This window comes from Mirounga angustirostris, unplaced genomic scaffold (assembly GCF_029215605.1).
Source record: "Mirounga angustirostris isolate CCGP_5_RB_7025 unplaced genomic scaffold, mMirAng1.0.hap1 SCAF_4, whole genome shotgun sequence".
Lineage (NCBI taxonomy): Eukaryota > Metazoa > Chordata > Mammalia > Carnivora > Phocidae > Mirounga > Mirounga angustirostris.
The window spans coordinates 137,781,176-137,800,970 of record NW_026991712.1 but is presented as its reverse complement, the minus strand read 5'-3'; the positions used below and the strand labels follow the sequence as shown (position 1 = coordinate 137,800,970).

Here is a 19,795-nt window from a genome sequence, read left to right as displayed (position 1 = left end):
TATTCATAAGACGGATAAAAAGCTGGCTATGACAGCTTCCTTAAAGGCCCAGAACAAAGCAGAAGATAGGGAGATAGTTCACTTTTATTAGCACGTACATCATGGACGTCCCCTGAGCAGGGAAGGTGGCGTTGGTGCTGGCCCTTGAACTGGTAAAATCCTAGCCCCGTGGTTCTTTGCAACCCAGTGAGCGTGTTTCCACATGAGTCCTTGGGTCTGATACACAAAGGGGAAACTCAGAAGAATAAAATACATAAATATGTAAGTACTGAACAGACTAGACTTTCATGGTACGGTTTAGAATTGTGATAGTCCTAGAATTAAAACTGAACGTTACCAAGCCAAACTTGGAGACTCCAAGCTGCATTTTTATTTAGAAATACATTTGACCCTTGAACATCCTGGGCATAAGGGGCATAAGGGGCACCGATAGCCCAGTCAGAAATCCACGTATGACTTCTGACTCCCCAAATACTTAATGACTAATAGTCTACTGTTGACCGGAAGCCTTACCAATAACATAAACAGTGGATTAACACACATTTTGTATGTTACATGTATTATATACTGTATTCTTACAACGAAGTAAGCTAGAGAAAAGAAAATGTTAAGAAAATCGTAAGAGAAAAATGCACTTACAGTAGTGTCCTGTATTTTGGAAAACCGGCCTCTAAGTGGACCCACGTAGTTCAAATCCCTTTTGTTCAAGTGTCTGTGGTATTTCATGTGGCCAAGAGAGTTTTGTGTTTCAAAGGAATCTTATTTTAATTTCTCTACATTAAAAAAACTACTCCAGATAGGAGTCGTTTTTGAAATTGACAAAAAAATTTTTGTCAATATTCTAAGACCACTTAGAATGATTGTTTTTTTCAGCACTTGACTATTTCTTGTTACGCTCACAAGTAGTGATTTAAAAAATTACTCCCTGCCGATGCTTTTAATTCTGTATATGCTCTACCCATGATCTCTCCTGAAAATATCATGTTCTAACTATTAACTGGCTTATTTTTAAGTTAAAAACCACCAATGTATATCTGTTCCTTGTGAATTCGTGTGTTGGTTACTATTTCATTAGGAACTTTATGCAAATGTATATTAAGCCACATTTTTTTCTTTGTAAAAGGGAAATTTCCTCCTAGTGAAGCAAATTCCAAAAAGCTTAAAGGGCAAATACTGAGCCTTGAAAACCTGGTCAAAAACTACACAGTGCACCCTGAGACCCTTTTCTAGAGGTGCACAGGTATTCTCCTGCAGTTACTCTCTGTGGCCACAAGGTGGAGAGTTGTCGTCCCCACCTCCCCCCTTCACCCCCCCCCCCCCCAACATAGGGACCTAACATCCCTAACCATCAAGAGAGGTTTCTCAGGAACCATCAGCTAAATATGTAAGCAGAATACCAAAGAGCAACAGCCTAATCTTGACTCTTCTGTTCTTAACGAACACCTGGCCTCCTTTCTGAAGCCTACTTTTTGCTTGAGGTCATCTTTGCAAAGACTTTACTGTGTACACGTTTGGATAGTAAAGAAGTCTTTCCTTTGAAAGTGTTTGCTGATACCCTTTGTGTTTTCAAAAGAGCTTCCCCCTCCATGAGTCAGACTGAGTCTGTCTTATTCATCACTGTTCCCAGCACTCAACAGAATTGCCTGGTGCTAAGTAAACACTCCATTTGTTAAGTGAGAGCATGTGTTTGGCTTTTTCCTCCTCCTCCGCAGCTTGCTATCCCTCCCTCCAGATTTTTATTAATTATTGAGATAAGAGGAAGCCTGAGTAACTTACAGGGGGGTTGAGCAATGTCCCCAGAGCAAGTGGTTCACTTTGGAAAAGCCTCTGCTAGGGGGGTTCCCATCAGAAAGCAAGAGCAGGAGAAATGGGGGTGCTCCTGAATTGCTTTGGGAACAGCTCTACCATCAGAACCACCCCGAGCCTAGGACCAGCCAGGTTCAGGGCATCCCTGGACTCTTAAGTTGAAAGCCCTGGGCAGGGCCCAGTGAATCCTGGAGTGTCTTCATTATTAGGTGAGCCTGCGGAATGTCACACCAGATAAAACCACAGATAACTCAAAAAATTAATGCCATTGCTTTGGGAGCATAGTAATGTGATTTTTGAAAAATGAAGTGTCTGCTTTGTGTGAGGCATTGTGTGGAATATTAGGAGTACAGAAATAAGAATTTGTCAATGGACAAGACAGCCCTAAAGTTTATTATATAGTAAAAATCTAAGAGAGAGATGTGCACAGAATGCCATTTAAACTTACAGAAGGGGCATCCGACTGCATGTGGGCTGAAGGCTGGGGTTTGGGTTGCTTCCCAGAGAAGACCTTTAAAAACTGGAGCCTGAAGCACAATAGCCAGACGAGGGAGGGGGGGTGGGGTGAGCCAGGCAGAAGGCCTGTCACAAATGTGCAAATGAGTTAACAGTTACCATGGACGCTTGTAAATGAGTAGAGATGGGAAGCCATTCAGGATATACTTGGAGGCAAGATAAAGACAGCCTAGCATGAACGGCTGGCCAACAATAATCAACAAAGACACCGAGATTTTGCCGAAAGTGTATTTTCTCCTCAAGTCCCCTACGTGTGAAGCACATGGTAGCTTAAGCACACACAGCACTTTGTAGCTGGGGTTTCAGAGCCTGCTGTCGGGTCGTACGTTCCAGACTGAGCACTGCCCAAGCTGAGAAACTCATTGGGGCTCCTGATCCCGTACCCTTGAGGAAAGGCATCACTGTTTCCCCAGCTCCTGAACCTAGCCGCCCTCAACCTTGTCCAAGGATGTCAGCCCTCCTGGCATCTTCACCAGGCCATTTGGCCACCACATTCTGCCTACTCTGCACCCCAGTGGTCCCTTGAAGCCAGCTCCGTGTTCTTCTTAGCACCGCTCCTGTCCCTTCAGGTCCTCGGCATCTCCTGGACCAGCCCTCCAGCCTCCTGTCCTCCGAGCCTTGAGCCCTCCTTCCTTCTGTCCAGCCTCCTCATTGCCACAAGGGATCCTCTTCAAGCACCTTATGTCATCGCCACCCTCCTACACCCCCTTGCCTGTTATCCTAAATCCCAGCTCCTAGCTCGACCAGCCTTCTTGATCTGGTCTGAGCCTGCGTGTCCAGTGGTGTCTCCTGCGTCTTTCTCCCCCATACCGAGCTTTTTTATCATCCCCCAAGCCCACCGGAGACTTTCAGGCTACTGTGCCTTTGTATTTGCTTATCTCCTGGCCTGCAGTACCTTTCCACCCCTCTCTTTACCTAATGAACACCTTCTCTCCCGCGAGGCCTACCTTAAGTGTCCTCCTCAGGTATCCTCAGCCAAGGTAACCAGCTTTGGTATTCCTTTCGGTATGCCTCCATTTTGTGTTTCCCCTTCTTGACTGTGGGCTTCTCAGGAGCTGGGGCCTCCCCTTTACCCCTTTTTCTGGGGAGCTCCCCCCGACCTGGCACAAAGAAGACACCCCATGATGGTAGACCTGTACGTCAGTGAGCTCCTTCTCTTCGGCCCTGATTTCTCATGGCCGACACTCCTGCATTTCTGGCTAGACATCTCCACAGACTCTCAAATCAAGATGTCTGAAACAAAATTCATTGTCATTCCTGAGACTGGGGATCTCTGAGTCTTAGCATCCTGACTCCGAGTCACAGTCCCCTTTAACCACCTCTCAGCAGCCCCCCACAACCCCCTCACTTTTGATAGCTTACCAACTTCTCTTGTTTCTGCTCCTGAGATACTTTTAAATCTGTCCAGTCCCGTACCCCTAGTTTTAATTCTTAGTCTCATCTGGACTGTCAAAATAACCTCTTAACTGTCCCCCCCCCTTCCTTTTTATTCATTAAAAAAGCTGCCATCAGAACTCTCTTTGAAACACAGAAACTGTCATGCTTTTTTTTAATCTGCTCAAAATGTTCTACTGTTTCTCCATTGTCTCTGCTTCGCCATGGCCTTTATAATCTGACTGTAACTCCCTTTTCCACCTCCCTCCTGCTGCGTTCTCCAGCTACCTACTAGCACCCACCCTAGCCATGTGGTGCAGGAACGGCCTTGGGGTGCCACACCCCTGTGGCCTGCTTGCTCTGTCCCCTTGCTCCTATCCACCTACCAAACTCCTGCACATCCTTTAAAGCCCAACTAAAATAGGAGTTTTTCTGTGACCCTTTCTCATTCTTCAGCCGGAATTAGTTTATTCCGTGTTCTAGATTTCAGTTCTACCTCAACTATAGCTCTTACCATTGTCCGCAGTAGAATAAACCTAGCTTCACGAATATGTGTCTCCTGTTCGGTTGTGAAATCCTCAAGGAAAAGAGACATCTCTTATTCATGTTTCATCGCCTCCTTCTCTGGCCCCGTAATGGTCTTCTATCAATGAATAATTGAACAGATCCGTGCTTGTATTGGCTTTATTTCTCAAGCACTAGCTTTTAAGCTCCTTACACAGGGACCAGGTTTTCACCTTGGTGTCTCCTGCATTGCCTAACACAGTATCTTATACATAGTAGGTGCACAATAAGTATTTGTTGAGTTGGACTGGCTTAAATAATTCTGTCATTTGAGAAATGTTTCACTGAGGACAGAGAACTGCCTTTCTCATTTTTGCACAGAGCATACATTTTCAACCACAAACTATTCCGGCTTGGCTGTGTGCAAGCACATCAGTTTTGCAGGCACAAATGTGACTAGCGCTACCCATGGGTGAGTGCTGATTGATGCTAACCGTAGATGCAGTGGAAATATTAATGAGCTGTCACTTCTCAAAATTTTTAAAGGGGATTTTTGCAATATTTAAAAACATGCCAGGGTTCTTGGAATGGAATCCTTTGATCAGCAAGGCCATTTTCTTTTGAAACATGTACTACTTAGAATACCGAAAGAAATTAATCTTTAAATACAGTGAGCCAGCTTACACAGAGAATAGTTGATTCCTTTGCTGGTTGCTAGGGGTATATGTGGGGTTAGTATTTCATGGGGTGGAACTTTGGGCAAGTTCATTAACCTCTCTGATCGTCATCTCCCTCGCCTGTAAAAATAGATGTTAAACCACATGCCTTATTGGGGTGTGGGGGCCCCAGGACACTGGCACCTGCCGCAGAGCAGGTGTGTGGCTGATAGTAGCCGTTGTTTTTGTTCTCACTGTGTTGTGTCGTCACATTCAGGCCTGTCCAAGCCCCGATTCCCCCTCCAACCCCCAAGTCCATCCGAGTCCCATTACTTTTTTTTCTTCTGAAGCTGCCTTTTTTTTTTTTTCCTTTCTTTAAAATAAAATTAACAGTCCTAATCCTGATCTCCAGGAAAAGTGGAGGTGGATAGCTGCCAAATGTCAATGGTAGTTATCTATGGATCAGAGGGGAATGTGCGGTGATTTTAGTTTTTCTTTTGTTGATTTGGGGATTTGGGAAAAGGCTGCTTGTATATGTATATATTTTTTCCTTATCTGTGCTCTCAGGCGTCTAAAACGGTTGTGGTTCTACCGTGTAACTGTGGAAAAAGAATGGCTAACAAAAGATGCCTTTGGAAATAAGTCACTTGCCCGTCTGCTGGCAGCCTGCACACGCTGGCCGCCGGCTAACACACAGATAGGAACATGGCCCGGTGCCCTAGACATCTGAAGCCCGGCTCCCTGCGTCTGGAAGCTCTCAGCTGCCTGTTCTGTTCCTTTTCTAGGTTACAGCACCATGAGCCCGCAGGAGGACAGTGAAAATCCCCCGTGCAACAATGACCCCCTGTCAGCGGGGGTCGACGTGGGAAACCACGATGAGGACTTGGACCTGGACGCGCCGCCCCAGACCGCTGCCCTCCTAAGTCACAAATTCCACCACCCGCGCCCCCACCACCCCGCGCTGCACCACAGCCACCACCTGCAGGCGGCCGTGACGGTACACACTGTTGACGCGGAATGCTAACGCTCCCCTCCGACCCGCCGGAAGACGGGACCTGGGAGGCACAGAATGCTCTGGAGGGATAGAAGAGCCAGCGTCGGAGGCTCCGCTGCAAGAGACCCCTCGGCGCGCGCGCGCGCGTGTGTGTGTGTGTGTGTGTGTGTGTGTGTGTGTGCACGCGCGCCCCCGTGCTTCGCCCCGAGGGACTGAACTCCTTTCCTGCCCGTTCACCTGTTTCAAGAGGAGCGACAACGACAGACTCACGCTCGTGAAAATGCAAGGCCGGCTCCGAAACGGAGGGGAAGGAAGCCTGATTAATGAACCCGCCATCGTGCTAAGGGACTGGAACAGAAGGCCAACCTCCAAACAGAGAGACGGAACCTCTCGCTGAAACACGGGGAACCTTCGTTAAGAGGAGCCAGAGGAGTGTTCCAAGGAGCCAGAGACACTCGGCTCCCCTTAACGGGAAGAGAGAGCAATGGGCCCGCCGGAGAGCGAGCGAGCGAGCGAGCGAGCGGCACATCCAGGGAGGAGCGTGTGCTTTGAAGATGCCGCTTGGTTGCGCAGCGGTGCCCGGATACCCCAGTCGCTCTCTGGGACTCCTGTCGCGCTCCAATGATGCATCTCAAAATTTCTAAGTAAAGGATTATTTTTCTACTATTTATTGAACTTTCAGACATTCTCAGACTTTGGGGGAAAGAAAAGGAGACACCTGAGAGATTCTCAGCCGTTATCCCTAGCTGTTTTGTGTGTGGTCCTTTGAACTAATGAGTTCTGTTATTTAACGGATACCATCCCGCCGCCCCAGGCCACAAAATGGGAAAATGAAGAAATCTTTCTCTCTGACCTGTTTACACACATCTCCTTTAGAACATCGTTTTATGGAAACACATCTTTATTTGCAATGCAGTATTCTTTCTCTGTGTTTGACAGAGGTGGGGAGGACAGAGGAATCCAAAATGTTTTTAAAGAAATTTTAATGTTTCTTTTTTTTACTCCTTTCCACTCCCCGTGCAATGCTTTTCTTAGATTTCCACAAAACCTAATGTTACAACCCCGGCCTGTCAGCTAAGGAGGGATGGATTTCTTCTCCTTGTGTTAGAGAACTATAAATTTTTAAATGTCCCATTTTGATTGTGAGAATAGTGACTATATAAAGGAAGATGTTTTTAAGATTCACGATTGGTTCTTAATTCAAGATTTCTTCTGATATCCTAGTTCAAAGCTGCTGCCAGTTATCCAAGAAGTTACCCACCAAACTGCTTTGTGATGTATACAGAGATAAATAAAATCTGGCTAATATAACATGGGGCATTGTAATTTTAAAGTAGTGTTCTAATTACAGTGATGTATTTTAGATTCACATTTTGTGATTCAAATATGTTATAAAGGCATTCTTGCACCGTGTGTGTGGTAAATCTCCGCTTATATGTAGTTGGAAAAAAATTCACTGAATAATGTTTTAATGATAGGGTATTAACGATATAATGTAAAAAACAATTGGTCCTTCAGCCGTACAGAAAGTAAACTATATGCGTGCTATCAGGAAACCCCTTCATACTGTGTATAAATTTGCAGTCTAGTGAAATAAAATGTATGAACGGACAGTTTTAGTGTTTAATAGTGATTTGTTAATGTCCCCCTTCTTGTGCCTCAAGGCAAATTACATTCACTTTGTAACCTAGCAGATCAGTCACCAAACTGAAAGTAGGCCTCCCCTCGATGCTGCTGTCAACCTCAGGGGTTTCTGGACATTTCGAATATGCAAAAAATTTAAGAAAATAATGGGATAAAATTAAAAGCAAATGTTAAAAAATGTGTGGAACATAGTCCCCCCCCGCCCCCCCGCTGAGCACCTACATTCATGTCAATAATAAAGAAATGATTGTTCTCGAATTGCTGGAGAGAATGGGTGACTTTCCTGTCTTTCCAGAAAATTAAATCTCTCCATGGGATACCAGTTTGTTTCCTGAGGTTGAAAACCTTTGCGTGATGGCACTAGCTTCTGGATGGGGGAAAACGTGGGGTTTTCAAGAAAAGAATCACAAAACATAGAGCTTAATAAAATATGTTAGAGCCTACTCAGATGTAAGAACAGAAATGCATCTTGTGTCTTTTGTGATAAATATCTCCCCTGTCCTAAACTTCAGGGGAAAGTAATTGAATGCTTCTACCTGAAAAGAAAACAGAACTGTGTTTGACAGGCCCTCGAGAACATGGCACACAGATTTGCAAGGTTTTATCTTTCGAAGTTCCCTTTCGTCTACTCCCCCCAAGTGTTTTGTTTTGTTTTTTTAAGATTTTATTTATTTGACAGACAGCGAGAGAGGGAACACAAGCAGGGGGAGTGGGAGAGGGAGAAGCAGGCCTCCCGCGGAGCAGGGAACCCGATGCGGGGCTCGATCCCAGGACCCTGGGATCATGACCTGAGCCGAAGGCAGACGCTTAACGACTGAGCCACCCACGCGCCCCCCATTGTTGTTTCAAAGTTTGTTGTTCATGTTCTTGCTTTAAAGGACAATTTCATGTTTGGAAATTTCTATTACGGTGACCTATATTGGTGGCTCTTGCCCCCCAAGATAACGTTGCTTGTTAAACACGAGTCACCCCTGGAATCCTGGAGGGAGGTCCCAGCAATGCCTTCTGGTTCACTAAGGCCCTCTTAATGCCTATAATGCTCATATCAACGTTGACAAGTTTCAACAGCTAAGGGTGCTCCAGGTCACTTGATAAGGTAGAAAAGGGGAATTCCTCTTTGTGGCCCAAACAGAACAGGGTTCAGACCCATCTAGCCTCTTTCAAGTACGCGCTCATCTGCTTTTCTGACACATTTATTTTAGACATTTTGGAAAGTGCGGTTTTTCTTCCTCTGCCTCTTGATTTAATTTGAATGCTCAACTAAGCCTTATTAATATTTTCATTTGAAAAATGTCAGGGACGCCTGGGTGGTTCAGTCGGTTAAGCGTCCGCCTTCGGCTCATGATCCCGGGGTCTTAGGATGGAGTCCCGCATCCGGCTCCCTGCTCAGCAGGGAGCCTGCTTCTCCCTCTGCCTGCTCCCCCTGCTTGTGCTCGCTCTCTCTGACAAATAAATAAAATCTTTTTTAAAAGATGTCAGATTTACTCAGGTTTATTCTGCGTGTCAGAGTGATATGTAGAAAGAAATCCTGGAAGATCACTTAAGCTCGTTTCCCTGCGGTGAAGGACTGCTCTAATGATTACTCTTTCAAGAAAAAAAAATATATATCTGGTAGAATAATCAAAATGGATCAGCCCAGTCTTATCTGTGCCATCTTTGGTCTGTTTCTGAAGAGAGGAGTGGTGATTTTCCTGGCTGAAATACAATGCCATATTCAGAATTTTTTCTGACTTTTCAGTAAAGAATATTAAGTTGGAAGATCTATTTCTATGGCTGTGATAAGATGCTCTGTTTAATAGCTAAGGTGTGCTTATCAATATATATAGATCTATAGACATCTGAAATTGTTTAGGCTTTCCTCCAACCTCCCTCATTGTCCTACGTGGCTAATTAGGGCCTCTTCCCCCCTCCCTTTATTTCAGTGTTTCCTAACCTTTTTAAAAATTAATTACTGCTCCCCTCCTTAGGAGAAAATTTTGACTTAAGTTCACCCTTACAAGAAGTTAAATACTAGCAGATAAGGTTTTGTTGGATGGGAAGGAGCTTTGGAGGGCTACAAACCATTGTAATAATTTCTTCCTCCCCCAAGAATCCATTTCTTGATGTGATCTATATCTTTGTGCTTTGTGTGTGTGTGTGTGTGGTTTTATTTTCTCCCCAGCTTTATTGAGGTTTAACTGACAAAAAATTGTAAGATATTGGGGCACCTGGGTGGCTCAGTCGGTTAAACGTCCAACTCTTGGTTTCTGCTCAGGTCATGATCTCCAGGTCAGGCTCTGTGCTCAGCACATAGTCTGCTTGAGATTCTTTCCACCACCTCCTCCCTCCCCCTGTCTCTCTCTCTCTCCCAAATAAGATCATTAAAATTGTTAAGATATTTAAAATCGACATCATGGTGATTTGATATATGTATTCATTGTGAAAAGATTTCCCCCATTAACACTTTCTTCATTGATTTATTTTTGGTGAGAACATTGAAGTTCTCTCTTCTACTCTTAGCAGATTTCAATTACACAATACAGTGTTGTCAACTATAGTCACCATGTTTTACATTAGATCCTCAGACTTTTTTCATCTTAGAGTGAAAGTTCGTACCCTTTTACCAACCTCTCCTTATTTCTCCTGCCCCTGTAGCCCCTGGCAGCCACTTTTCTACTCTGTTTCTAGTAGAAAAAAAAAGAAAAACAAAAGTATTCTATGTATAAGTGATACCATGCAGTATTTATATTTCCTTGGCTTATTTCACTTAAGCATAATGTCCTTAGGGCCCCTCCATATTGTCACAAATGGTAGGATCTCCTTCTCATGGCTGAATGTTCATGCTTTTTGACCTACTTTACGTTAAGAGAAATATCTGCTCCTCTCACCTCCGCAAATCTCAATTTAAATACAACTTCTTTCATGACCAGTTTCCTTAACCCTACTTACCACTCCTGCGCCTGATAAAAAGTGAGCTCTGCCCGTTCAAATCTTCTAAAGCTCCTCTCCACCAGTCATGAGCTTCTGGTTAGTCTTGGCTTCGATGTTAGCTGCGTTTTTGTATGAACTTTTTTATAGCCTCAACTAGATCCTAGCTTCCTAAGAGCAAGGACTATTATTGTTCTTTGTCGTGCTCATGGCACCATACCGTGTACTTTGCAGGGAGGGCCTTCGGTGTTGAAAAGATTAAATGTCTAGAGTGTCAACTGCAGCCATAATTACAGTTGACCCTTGAAAATCACAGAGGTGAGGGGCCCCGACTCCCCACACAGTCATTAGACTCCCCCAAAACTTAACTTTTTCTTTAAAGATTTTATTTATTTGAGAGCGAGAACAAGAGAGAGCACTAGTGGAGGGAGATGGAGAAGCAGACTTGCCACGGAGCAGGGAGCCCAGTGTGGAGCTTGATCCCAGGAGCCTGAGATCATGACCTGAGCCGAAGGCAGACACTTAACCAACTGAGCCACCTGGGCGCCCCAGAACTTAAGTCTTAATAGCATATTGTTGACCAGAAGCCTCACCAATAATGTAAACAATTGATTAACACATATTTTGTATATTTATCACATACCCTGTTATTACAATAAAGTAAGCTAGAGAAAAAATATTAAGAAAATCATGAGAAAATAACATTTACAGTACTGTACTTTATCAAAAATATATGTAGGGGCACCTGGGTGGCTCACTCGTTAAGTGTCTGCCTTCGGCTCAGGTCATGATCCCAGGGTCCTAGGATCGAGCCCCGCATCGGGCTCCCTGCTCCGCGGGAAGCCTGCTTCTCCCTCTCCCACTCCCCCTGCTTGTGTTCCCTCTCTCGCTGTCTCTCTCTGTCAAATAAATAAATAAAATATTTAAAAATATATATATATAAGTGGACCCATGCAGTTCAAACCAGTGTCCAAGGGTTGACTGTAATTAGTTACAACGGATATTATACTATTTAAAGTAGTAGTTGAAGTAAATTTATTTCTCCAAAATAAGTATTTGCTTAAACGATTAGTACATTTTTAATTAAGGTTTCTCATGATGAGAAATTTCAAGATCCACTCTCCTAGCTACTTCCAAATATACAATACAATATTATTAACTACAGTCACCCCACAGTACATTATATTCCCATGACTTATAACTGGAAATTTGTGCATTTCGACCACCTTCAATTTGCCCACCGTGCCACCCTCCTCAGACTCAGACAACCACCAGTCTCTTCTCTATAACTGTGAACTTTGTTTGGGTTTTTTGTGCAACAGTTTCTAGTACATTGTGCTAACAAGTAGTACAATGTCCCATGTTTAGCAGTTGTTTAATGTTCTCTCTGATATAAAAATCAACTTCCTGAGACAGTTTTGGTATATATGCCTTTAAAATTCTGCCTAAATTTTAATAGTTTGTGTGACGTGTACCTACATCTAAGTGCAAAAATAATTCCTGTCGTGTAATTTAAATGTATAGTTATCCAATACAGTTTTAAATGGCATTGATTTTGAAGGAGTCGCGTTAATATGGAAGTACTTCAAATCTTCTCCTCAGACTTCTTGCGTTTGTTTCACACTACTCTCGTTCTATTTCTGGGTGCTGCTTGATAAAAGTGTTTTATGTAACAATATACCCACCAGGATTACTGCCTTAGTTCCTACTTCGGTCTAGTGCTTTTGGAAAAAGAAAATTACATAACAAGAAGCTTGGCTCCCCTGCAAAATTATGTCCCTGACTTTCAAGCCTCCTTGGCAATCCTTTGTCCAGACCCAGTTTGTTCTCTAGTGCATTCTCCTCCAGTTCTGTTCCAGAACGTCTCTTCATCCCCCTGCCCTGCGCTCTGCCCTGCCACAGCCTCTCTACAGCTGCCTTCATTCTGCGCTGACATTTGGGTAGAAATCCCACAACTTTTACACCTTCCACGTCAAAATGGCTCTCAGACGTCACCCTCTCTGTTCTCAGAGGAAGGAATGTTCCAACTCCTTCCCGGATTTGCAAGCCCAACTTGCGTCACAAATGCACATCCTCAGCTCCACTTGCCCAGTCGGTGCTCCTGAAACTCGCCCTCATCCCCTCACCTACAAGTATAAAGCTTCCTTCACCTTGCTCTGCCCTCCGAGGACGGCGAGATGCTCCCACCCGCCTCTCTGGGCCACAGTCACCAAGTTGCAGTGTTCCCCCAAGCCCTGGCCCGCCTCTCCTGCTGAGCCCCGGATGCAAACCCCGCTCCCCCGCACCGCCCCACCTCCCACCCACCGCGGGCTCCTTCTTTGCTGGGACTTCAGCCAGAAGCTACAGAGGCACCCTCCGCCCAAGGCTGCGCTGAGCCTCCAGGCGCCATCTCTTTTTTCCCCAAACCTCGATCCCCTGTCCGGTTGCCTGTGAGATGTGCCCCGTGGGTGCTTCGCGGGCAGTCGCAACAACGGGCATCCCACCAGCCCTGCCCTGCTCCCAGTTGCTGTCCTTTCTCCCCTGGGCGACCACAGCGGCTTCCCCGCTCTTCTCCCTGCTCCCTTCTGCCCCGTCCAGTTCACTCTCGAGGCCAACGTCCACCTAATCTTGGTTTCCAGGGAAATTCCATGTACCATAAAATTAGCCATTTTGAAGTATACAATTCAGTGGCATTTGGCGCATTCAGAATGTTATGCAACCATCACTTCCATCTAGTTCCGACGTATTTTTGCCACCGCAGAGGGAAACCTTTTACCCATGAAGCAGTCACTCCCCATTCCCCCTTTTCCTTTGCCCTTAGAACCACCGATTGACTTTCTGTAGATTTCTGTGGATTTACCTAATCTGGACATTTCTTTCTTTTTTTTTTTTTTTAAGATTTTATTTATTTGAGAGAGAGAATGCACACAGAGGGAAAGGCAGAGGGAGAAGCCCAGACTCCCCACTAAGCAGAGAGCGCGACATGGGGCTTGATTCCAGGACCCTGAGATCAGGCTCCAAGCTGAAGGCAGAGGCATAATAGACTGAGCCACCCAGGTGTCCCTAAGCTGGACATTCCATATAAATAAATAGGTGACCTTGTGTGCCTGGCTTCTTAGCATAATGCTTTCGAGGTTCTTCCATAATGTAGCATGTATCTGTATGTGATCCCTTGTGGCTGAGTACTATTCCATTATAGCGATATACCACCTTTTGTTTATCCATTCATCATTTGTTGGAGGTTTGGGGTTCTTCCACCTTTTGACAATTGCATATAGCACTGCTTTGAGTGTTTGTATGTGAGTGCTTGTTTGAATACTAATTTTTAAAACTTGGGGATAAATCCCTAGGAGTTGGATTGCATGGTCACGTGGTGATTCTATGTTAAACATTCTGAAGAACTGCCAGACTGTTTTCTAGAGTGGCTGTGCCATTTTACATTCCCACCAGCAATGTACAAGAGTTCCAATTTCTCTGCTTCCTTGCCAACACTTATTTTCCTTTTTCAAAAAAAAAAAAAAATTATAGTCATCCCAGCGGGTCTGAAGTATTATCTCATTGTAGCAGAGCAATCTTATTTTTAATGTAAAATTAAAACCTGCTACTTGCTTAACTCACTTTCACCTTTTCCCATTGCCCCCCTCTCCTTCTGCCCTTAAGATAAAGTCAGCCTAACTCCATCTTACCCCCAGTCTCTTCATTCCCGCTGTCTTCTCTTCAGTTCTCGAATACGCCTTGCCGGAGTCCACCTCAGGGACCGTCCCTGCTCTGCTCACTCTGCCCGGAACCCTTCCTCTCGCAGCCCACCCCTCCCAGCCCCACCGCTGCCCTGGGTGACTCCTCTTTCTCCTCCAGATCTCAGCCTCAAGGCCACGTCCTCCGAGACTACCCACCGGCATTTAGCTTCCACGGTTGCGGGGAAAATGTGATTTAAGCCCAAAACTGGCTCGGGCTGCTTCTGCCTGCTAACAGAGAGGGTGGCGTGATCCTTCCTGGGAAAACCCATCTTTATACAGGCCCTTACACTTACAGATGAACAACTCTGAGTCCCCTGCCAGGCTTGCCGCACCGCGAAAGGATGAGACTCTTCATCCTGTGAAATCGATCTGCATCAGAAGCTGGGGTAGAGGGTGCTTCTGAAGGGGCTTGGAAAGCAAGAAGCCGGGGACACGTGGGGAGTCTTGAGGCCGGAGGAAGACACCAGACATTAAAGGCCCGGCACCCACAGGGAAACGTGACCAGGGAGGGCAGCGCCGGGCGCCAGGTGGCAAGGAGGCTAAGGGAGCAGCGGATGTGGGTTTGTCTGGCTGTTCCGCGTACACCTGCACTTCCCCTGGCCTTCACTGAAGACGCATGGACATGAGCCCTGAGTGAGTGACTTCAGAGGAAATCAAGGGGAATGAACCAAGGGCCATGGGCCAGGAACGGAAGACTGCAGTGGTGCAGAGTAAGAGGCCAGTGACGCAGCTCAGCGAACGAAAGAAACCCCAGGGCTGGAGGCCGCAGAAGCTCTGGAATCCACCAGCGTCTTGGGAAGGCACTGCATTAACTACAGGGCACGGGATAAAAGCTCCAAGCCACTTTTATTTCAATCCCCAGAACAGCTGGGGCTCAGCCACATGTGGGTATTTCACAGCAGCTCGTGTGACACGTCTCCTCCTTTACTGTCATCACACAGAGTTATTTGTTTTATGTCTGCCTTCCCACCAGGCTAAGCGTGGAGCAGTCGGGGGTGTCTGTCTGTCTGCCTGCTGCATCCCGGTGCCCCTCTCGAGCAGGCACATAAAGATATTTGCTGAGTGAATAAACTTATTTCTAACCAGAATTTGAGGTGGGTTAGGAAAGGAATAAAAGATACTAAAATGGGGTAATTTCATGTTTTTTATTTCTCGCCCCTTCACTGGAAATAGAGCGAAAAAGATAATTGGAAAATCCAGATGTCTAAAATTATAGGAATACGTTTCTTTGCTAAAAGATTGAAAGAGGTTGGAATTGCCTTATCAGAATGTCCCATAAGCACATCAAAAGCAACCTGTCAACTATAAAAATATCAGAAGGAAGTAAAACCTTGTGTTCATGACCTTGGCATAAGGAACTTTCTTAGACAAGGCCCACTGAAAAAGCGAAAGTCCTAACTCAGAGGTTGGTATAATTTAAAAATCTCTGTACTATAAAAGTAACCAAAAAAAAAAAACCACCTTAATTGCTAAAATAGAACAAAGGCTTGGAACTGACAGTAATATGTATTAAAACTAATGTATTAATAAGAACGAATAATCTATGGGGCGCCTGAGTGGCTCAGTCGGTTAAGCGGCTGCCTTCAGCTCGGGTCATGATCCCAGGGTCCTGGGATCGAGCCCCGCATCGGGCTCCCTGCTCGGCGGAGAGCCTGCTTCTCCTTCTCCCTCTGTCTGCCGCTCTGCCTACTTGTGCTCTCTCTCTATCTCTGTTAAATAAATAAATAAATATCTTTAAATAAAAAAAAAGAACGAATAATCTAATTAAACTATGAAGCAAAGAAGAAATTACCCAATACAAACTTAAGCCAGTTCCTCTTCAGCAAAAAGAAGATACAAATAGCCAGTAATCATAGGAAGAAATGTTCAGTGTTTCTAGAATTAATAAAATACAAATTAAAATGAGGTTAAAGTTTTTCACCCATAAATTGCAAAACTTTCAAAGTTGTATAACACTCTAAACATCGGTGGGAGCATGTACATTGGGATAGCTACTTTGGCAAATCTACTGACATTTAAATGCACACACCCTCTGATTTCACTTCCCCACATGTATCCTATAGAAACACATGTGCACAAGGAAACATGACACATATGTTTACAGAAGTATTTGTTGAAATGGAAAGAATTGGAAAACATCTCACTAATGACTCGAGTGGAATATGTGTATTATGAAATACTATGCAGTTGTTTTTAAAAACAAGGTGGATCTCTGTGCATGAACAGGGTTGTATCGACAAGACATATTGTTGAATAAAGAAAGCAAGTTGCCGAGACGTACATATAATGTTATACCTGCTCTTTACAAAACACTACAGGGGGCACCTGGGTGGCTCAGTCGTTAGGCATCTGCCTTCAGCTCAGGTCACGATCCCAGGGTCCTGGGATCGAGTCCAGCATTGAGCTCCTTGCTCAGCCGAGAGTCTGCTTCTCTCTCTGCCTCTGCTGCACCCCCTGCTCATGCTCGCTCTCTCTCCCAAATAAATTTAAAAAAATATATTTAAAAAACACAACAGATTCCAACAAATTGTCTCCAGGTGGAGGGAGAAAGGCGTGACATTGACCAAAGGACATTAGACTTCTTATGTATAACATTCCAAATTTTTGCAAGGCAAATGTAACTGCACACTGCTTGTATTTTACAGTAATTTGAAATTAAATGCATAACAGGAAGACACTCCAGGGCAATAAGAAGAGAGGAACTAGTGATATACTAAGCAGAAGAAGCCAGACACTAAAGAGTGCTTTCCAAGTAAATCCACGGAGATGAAGTTGTGCATGGATGAAATCCATGAAGATGAAGAACAAGCAAAACTATTCTATAGTGGGAACAAAAACCAAAGCTGTGGTTCTTCTGAGCGTGGTGGAGACAAACCAGTGAGGGGCGCTAGGGTGATGGAAAGATGGGGCTCCTGTGGATGAATCCATTGTGAAAATTGGACAGTTGGGATCAGTGCATTTCAATGTCTGTAAGTTGACCTCAAGAAATGAAATGAATAAAATTGTCTAGCTTTGTGTCTGTCAGGATACAATGTTTGCAACTTTCATTTTGTCCCAAGTTAACCTGGTGCATTCTTCCTTGAAACATACTCATCCTCACTTTCCCATCTCTGCCATCCTCCCCTTGGTGACGTCACCCAAGCCCAGCTCACACTCCGCAAGAGGATGGCCAGGTGACTCTGGCCACACAGCACGATTTGAGGAGGAGGGGAGTGTGTCCCATTTGTTAAATGTGGCTGGTGGGCAGGTGTTTTATTTGTGGGGAATGTGTGTTGTGAGTACAGCGTGGCCAGCCCCACGAAGGGGACAGCGGAGGGGAATCGTGAGTCATCTACTGTGCTACCTGATCAGTATGTTTCGTGTTCAGGAGTCGGTTTACAGAGATGGGAAGCAGAATAGATGCATAGGAAAAGGATACCAGGTCAGCTTTTTAATTATGGAAAAGTTGGAAAGGGGAAAGAAACAAAGCAAATGGGCATGTGCTCTTGAGAGAAAAATGTGGCCTGAGAGTGGTTGTTCTCTGCTGGCCTCCAAAGGGCCTTCTCTTCAATCTTACAGGGAGGGGCACCCATATTTTGAATTTCAGCAAAGATGGGAGCTAGGCTGGAAAGGGGGGCGGAGCTGGTGACTGATATTCCTAACAAGGAAGACGTACTTCCCACTAAATGAATGAAGGGAAGATTTAAAAGGTTAAATACTTGGGGGTGGGGGTTGTGATGAGGATTTAATGAACGATTGCACTGGGAAAAATACCTGGCGTTAACTAGCAGGCATAAATGTTATCTAGAAGGAATGGCAGCAGCTACAGCAGTAATAACATGAAACAAACTGAAATTCAGACTATTTTGGCTTTTTGCGAATATGTCTTAGTTAATTTTAGTTTTAAGAACTTCACCCTATCTCAGTTGGAAGAAAAAGCGAAGAGAGAAAATAGAACATTTTTACAAGTTGGTCCAGATTGATAGGGGATGTGGTAGTTTCCTCCTTTGGGTTAGAGACGGAGGGTGTGGCCAGCCCGGAGACTCAACCAATCCCTGATGTGGGGGAGGCTGGGCCAGGTGGTGAAATAGCAAGAGGCTGAGGGAAGCTCAGAGGCCAAAGCACCTTTGTACCAGAACCATTCAAGTTTTAGGCCAAAGCTGAACTATGGGTTCTTCTCCCCCACTCCTCAAGGTCTCCTAAATCTCACCCATTAATGGTTGGACTGGCTGATCTTTCATGTTGGAGGACTAGGTCCAAATTGTTGTACTTTTTCATATATAAAAAACATTTTTAGGGGCGCCTGGGTGGCTTAGTGGGTTAAGCATCTACCTTTGGCTCAGGTCATGATCTCAGTGTCCTGGGATCGAGCCCTGCCTCAGTCTCCCTGCTCAGTGGGGAGTCTGCTTCTCCCTCTCCCTCTGCCCCTCCCTCCGCTCATGCTCATGGTCTCTCCCAAATAAATTTTTTTTTAAAAATCTTTAAGAAGTATTTTTATTAAGATAAAATATATACGAAATTTGCTGTTTTAAGCACAGTTAAGTGTAGAATTCAGTGGCATGAAGTATATCTACAGTGTTGTGCAAGCATCACCACGATCTGTTTCCAAAACTTTTCATCACCCCAAGATGTGGGTACTTTTTACCTCCCCTGACTTGAGAAATGATGTTAGAATGGGCTAGAAGTCTAGATTAGACATAATCTAGACATAATCTCCAATCACTTCATTTGTATAGATCAGGAAATCAATATTCATAAAAGGTTTTTTATTCAAGGCCACAAAACTGGATGATGGCAAGGCTGAAACTCAAATCCAGTTTCTTGATTCCTAGTCAAGAGCTCAGTCCCCAGGGAGGTGTTTCTACCATGCACCTTACTTATTCTGCTTCCACTGCTTCTAGCTACCCAGATTAATGAGTCTATTGCAGAGGTCGTAATGTTAAATACTTGCCAGAACCTATAGGCTCATGATAGACATTCAAGAGGTGTTTCTTGGATAAGGGAATTAATAAATCTGACAAGGTGAAGAGGTTAATAAATCTTCCCAGCTAACCTAGAACAGCCGAGGGCGCCTGGGTGGCTCATTGGGTTAAGTGTCTGACTCTAGATTTCAGCTCAGGTCATTATCCCAGGGTGGTGAGATAGATCCCCACCTGGGGCTCCCTGCTGAGACAGGATCCTGCTTAAGATTCTCTCTCTTCTTCTGCCCCCCCTACCTCCCACTCACACATACATACGAACTCGCTCTCTCTCATAAATAAATAAATAAATAAGCAAACAAACCAGAGCAGCCAACTTTAACATTATTCCCATATAGATAGCCAGTTTTTAGATTTAGATTTAAATTTGTATGTGAAATGTCTTAATAGTCAACATTATATGGTAAAAAATACGTTTGGAGGTCATAGTCATTATTCAGACCTCTGTACCTCCAGAAATCCAGGTGTGCTGTGTAAGAACCACCAGAGAAATATGAGTCCCTAGTCGCATGGAATAGACACTGGATAGCTTTTTTATTGGATTAGTGAGTAAAGACATCATGAATTCACTCCACCACATTTTCTCCGTAGGCTTGAACACTGGAGGTAGTCAAGAAAAGCCTATAGAAAAAATTCTTGTGTTCAATAGGAAATTGACAGTCAAGTTACTTACTTATTCATTCGTTGACTTATTGATTTACAAATACATTGACTATATAT

The 19,795-nt window shown here is 44.5% G+C and overlaps 1 protein-coding gene across 5 annotated transcripts in view; it reads left to right on the top strand.

The window, feature by feature from the left end:
* The window catches only part of CACHD1 (cache domain containing 1), a 199,993-nt gene extending 192,530 nt beyond the window's left edge, over window positions 1–7,463 (top strand). For all 5 annotated transcript variants that reach the window (XM_045897497.3, XM_064589023.1, XM_064589024.1 and 2 more), the window contains one exon: window positions 5,642–7,463. In XM_045897497.3, coding sequence (XP_045753453.1) covers window positions 5,642–5,880 — 239 coding nt within the window. In that variant the 3' untranslated portion in view covers window positions 5,881–7,463. The remainder of the gene's footprint in view (window positions 1–5,641) is intronic.
* The last annotated feature ends 12,332 nt before the right edge of the window (window positions 7,464–19,795 follow it).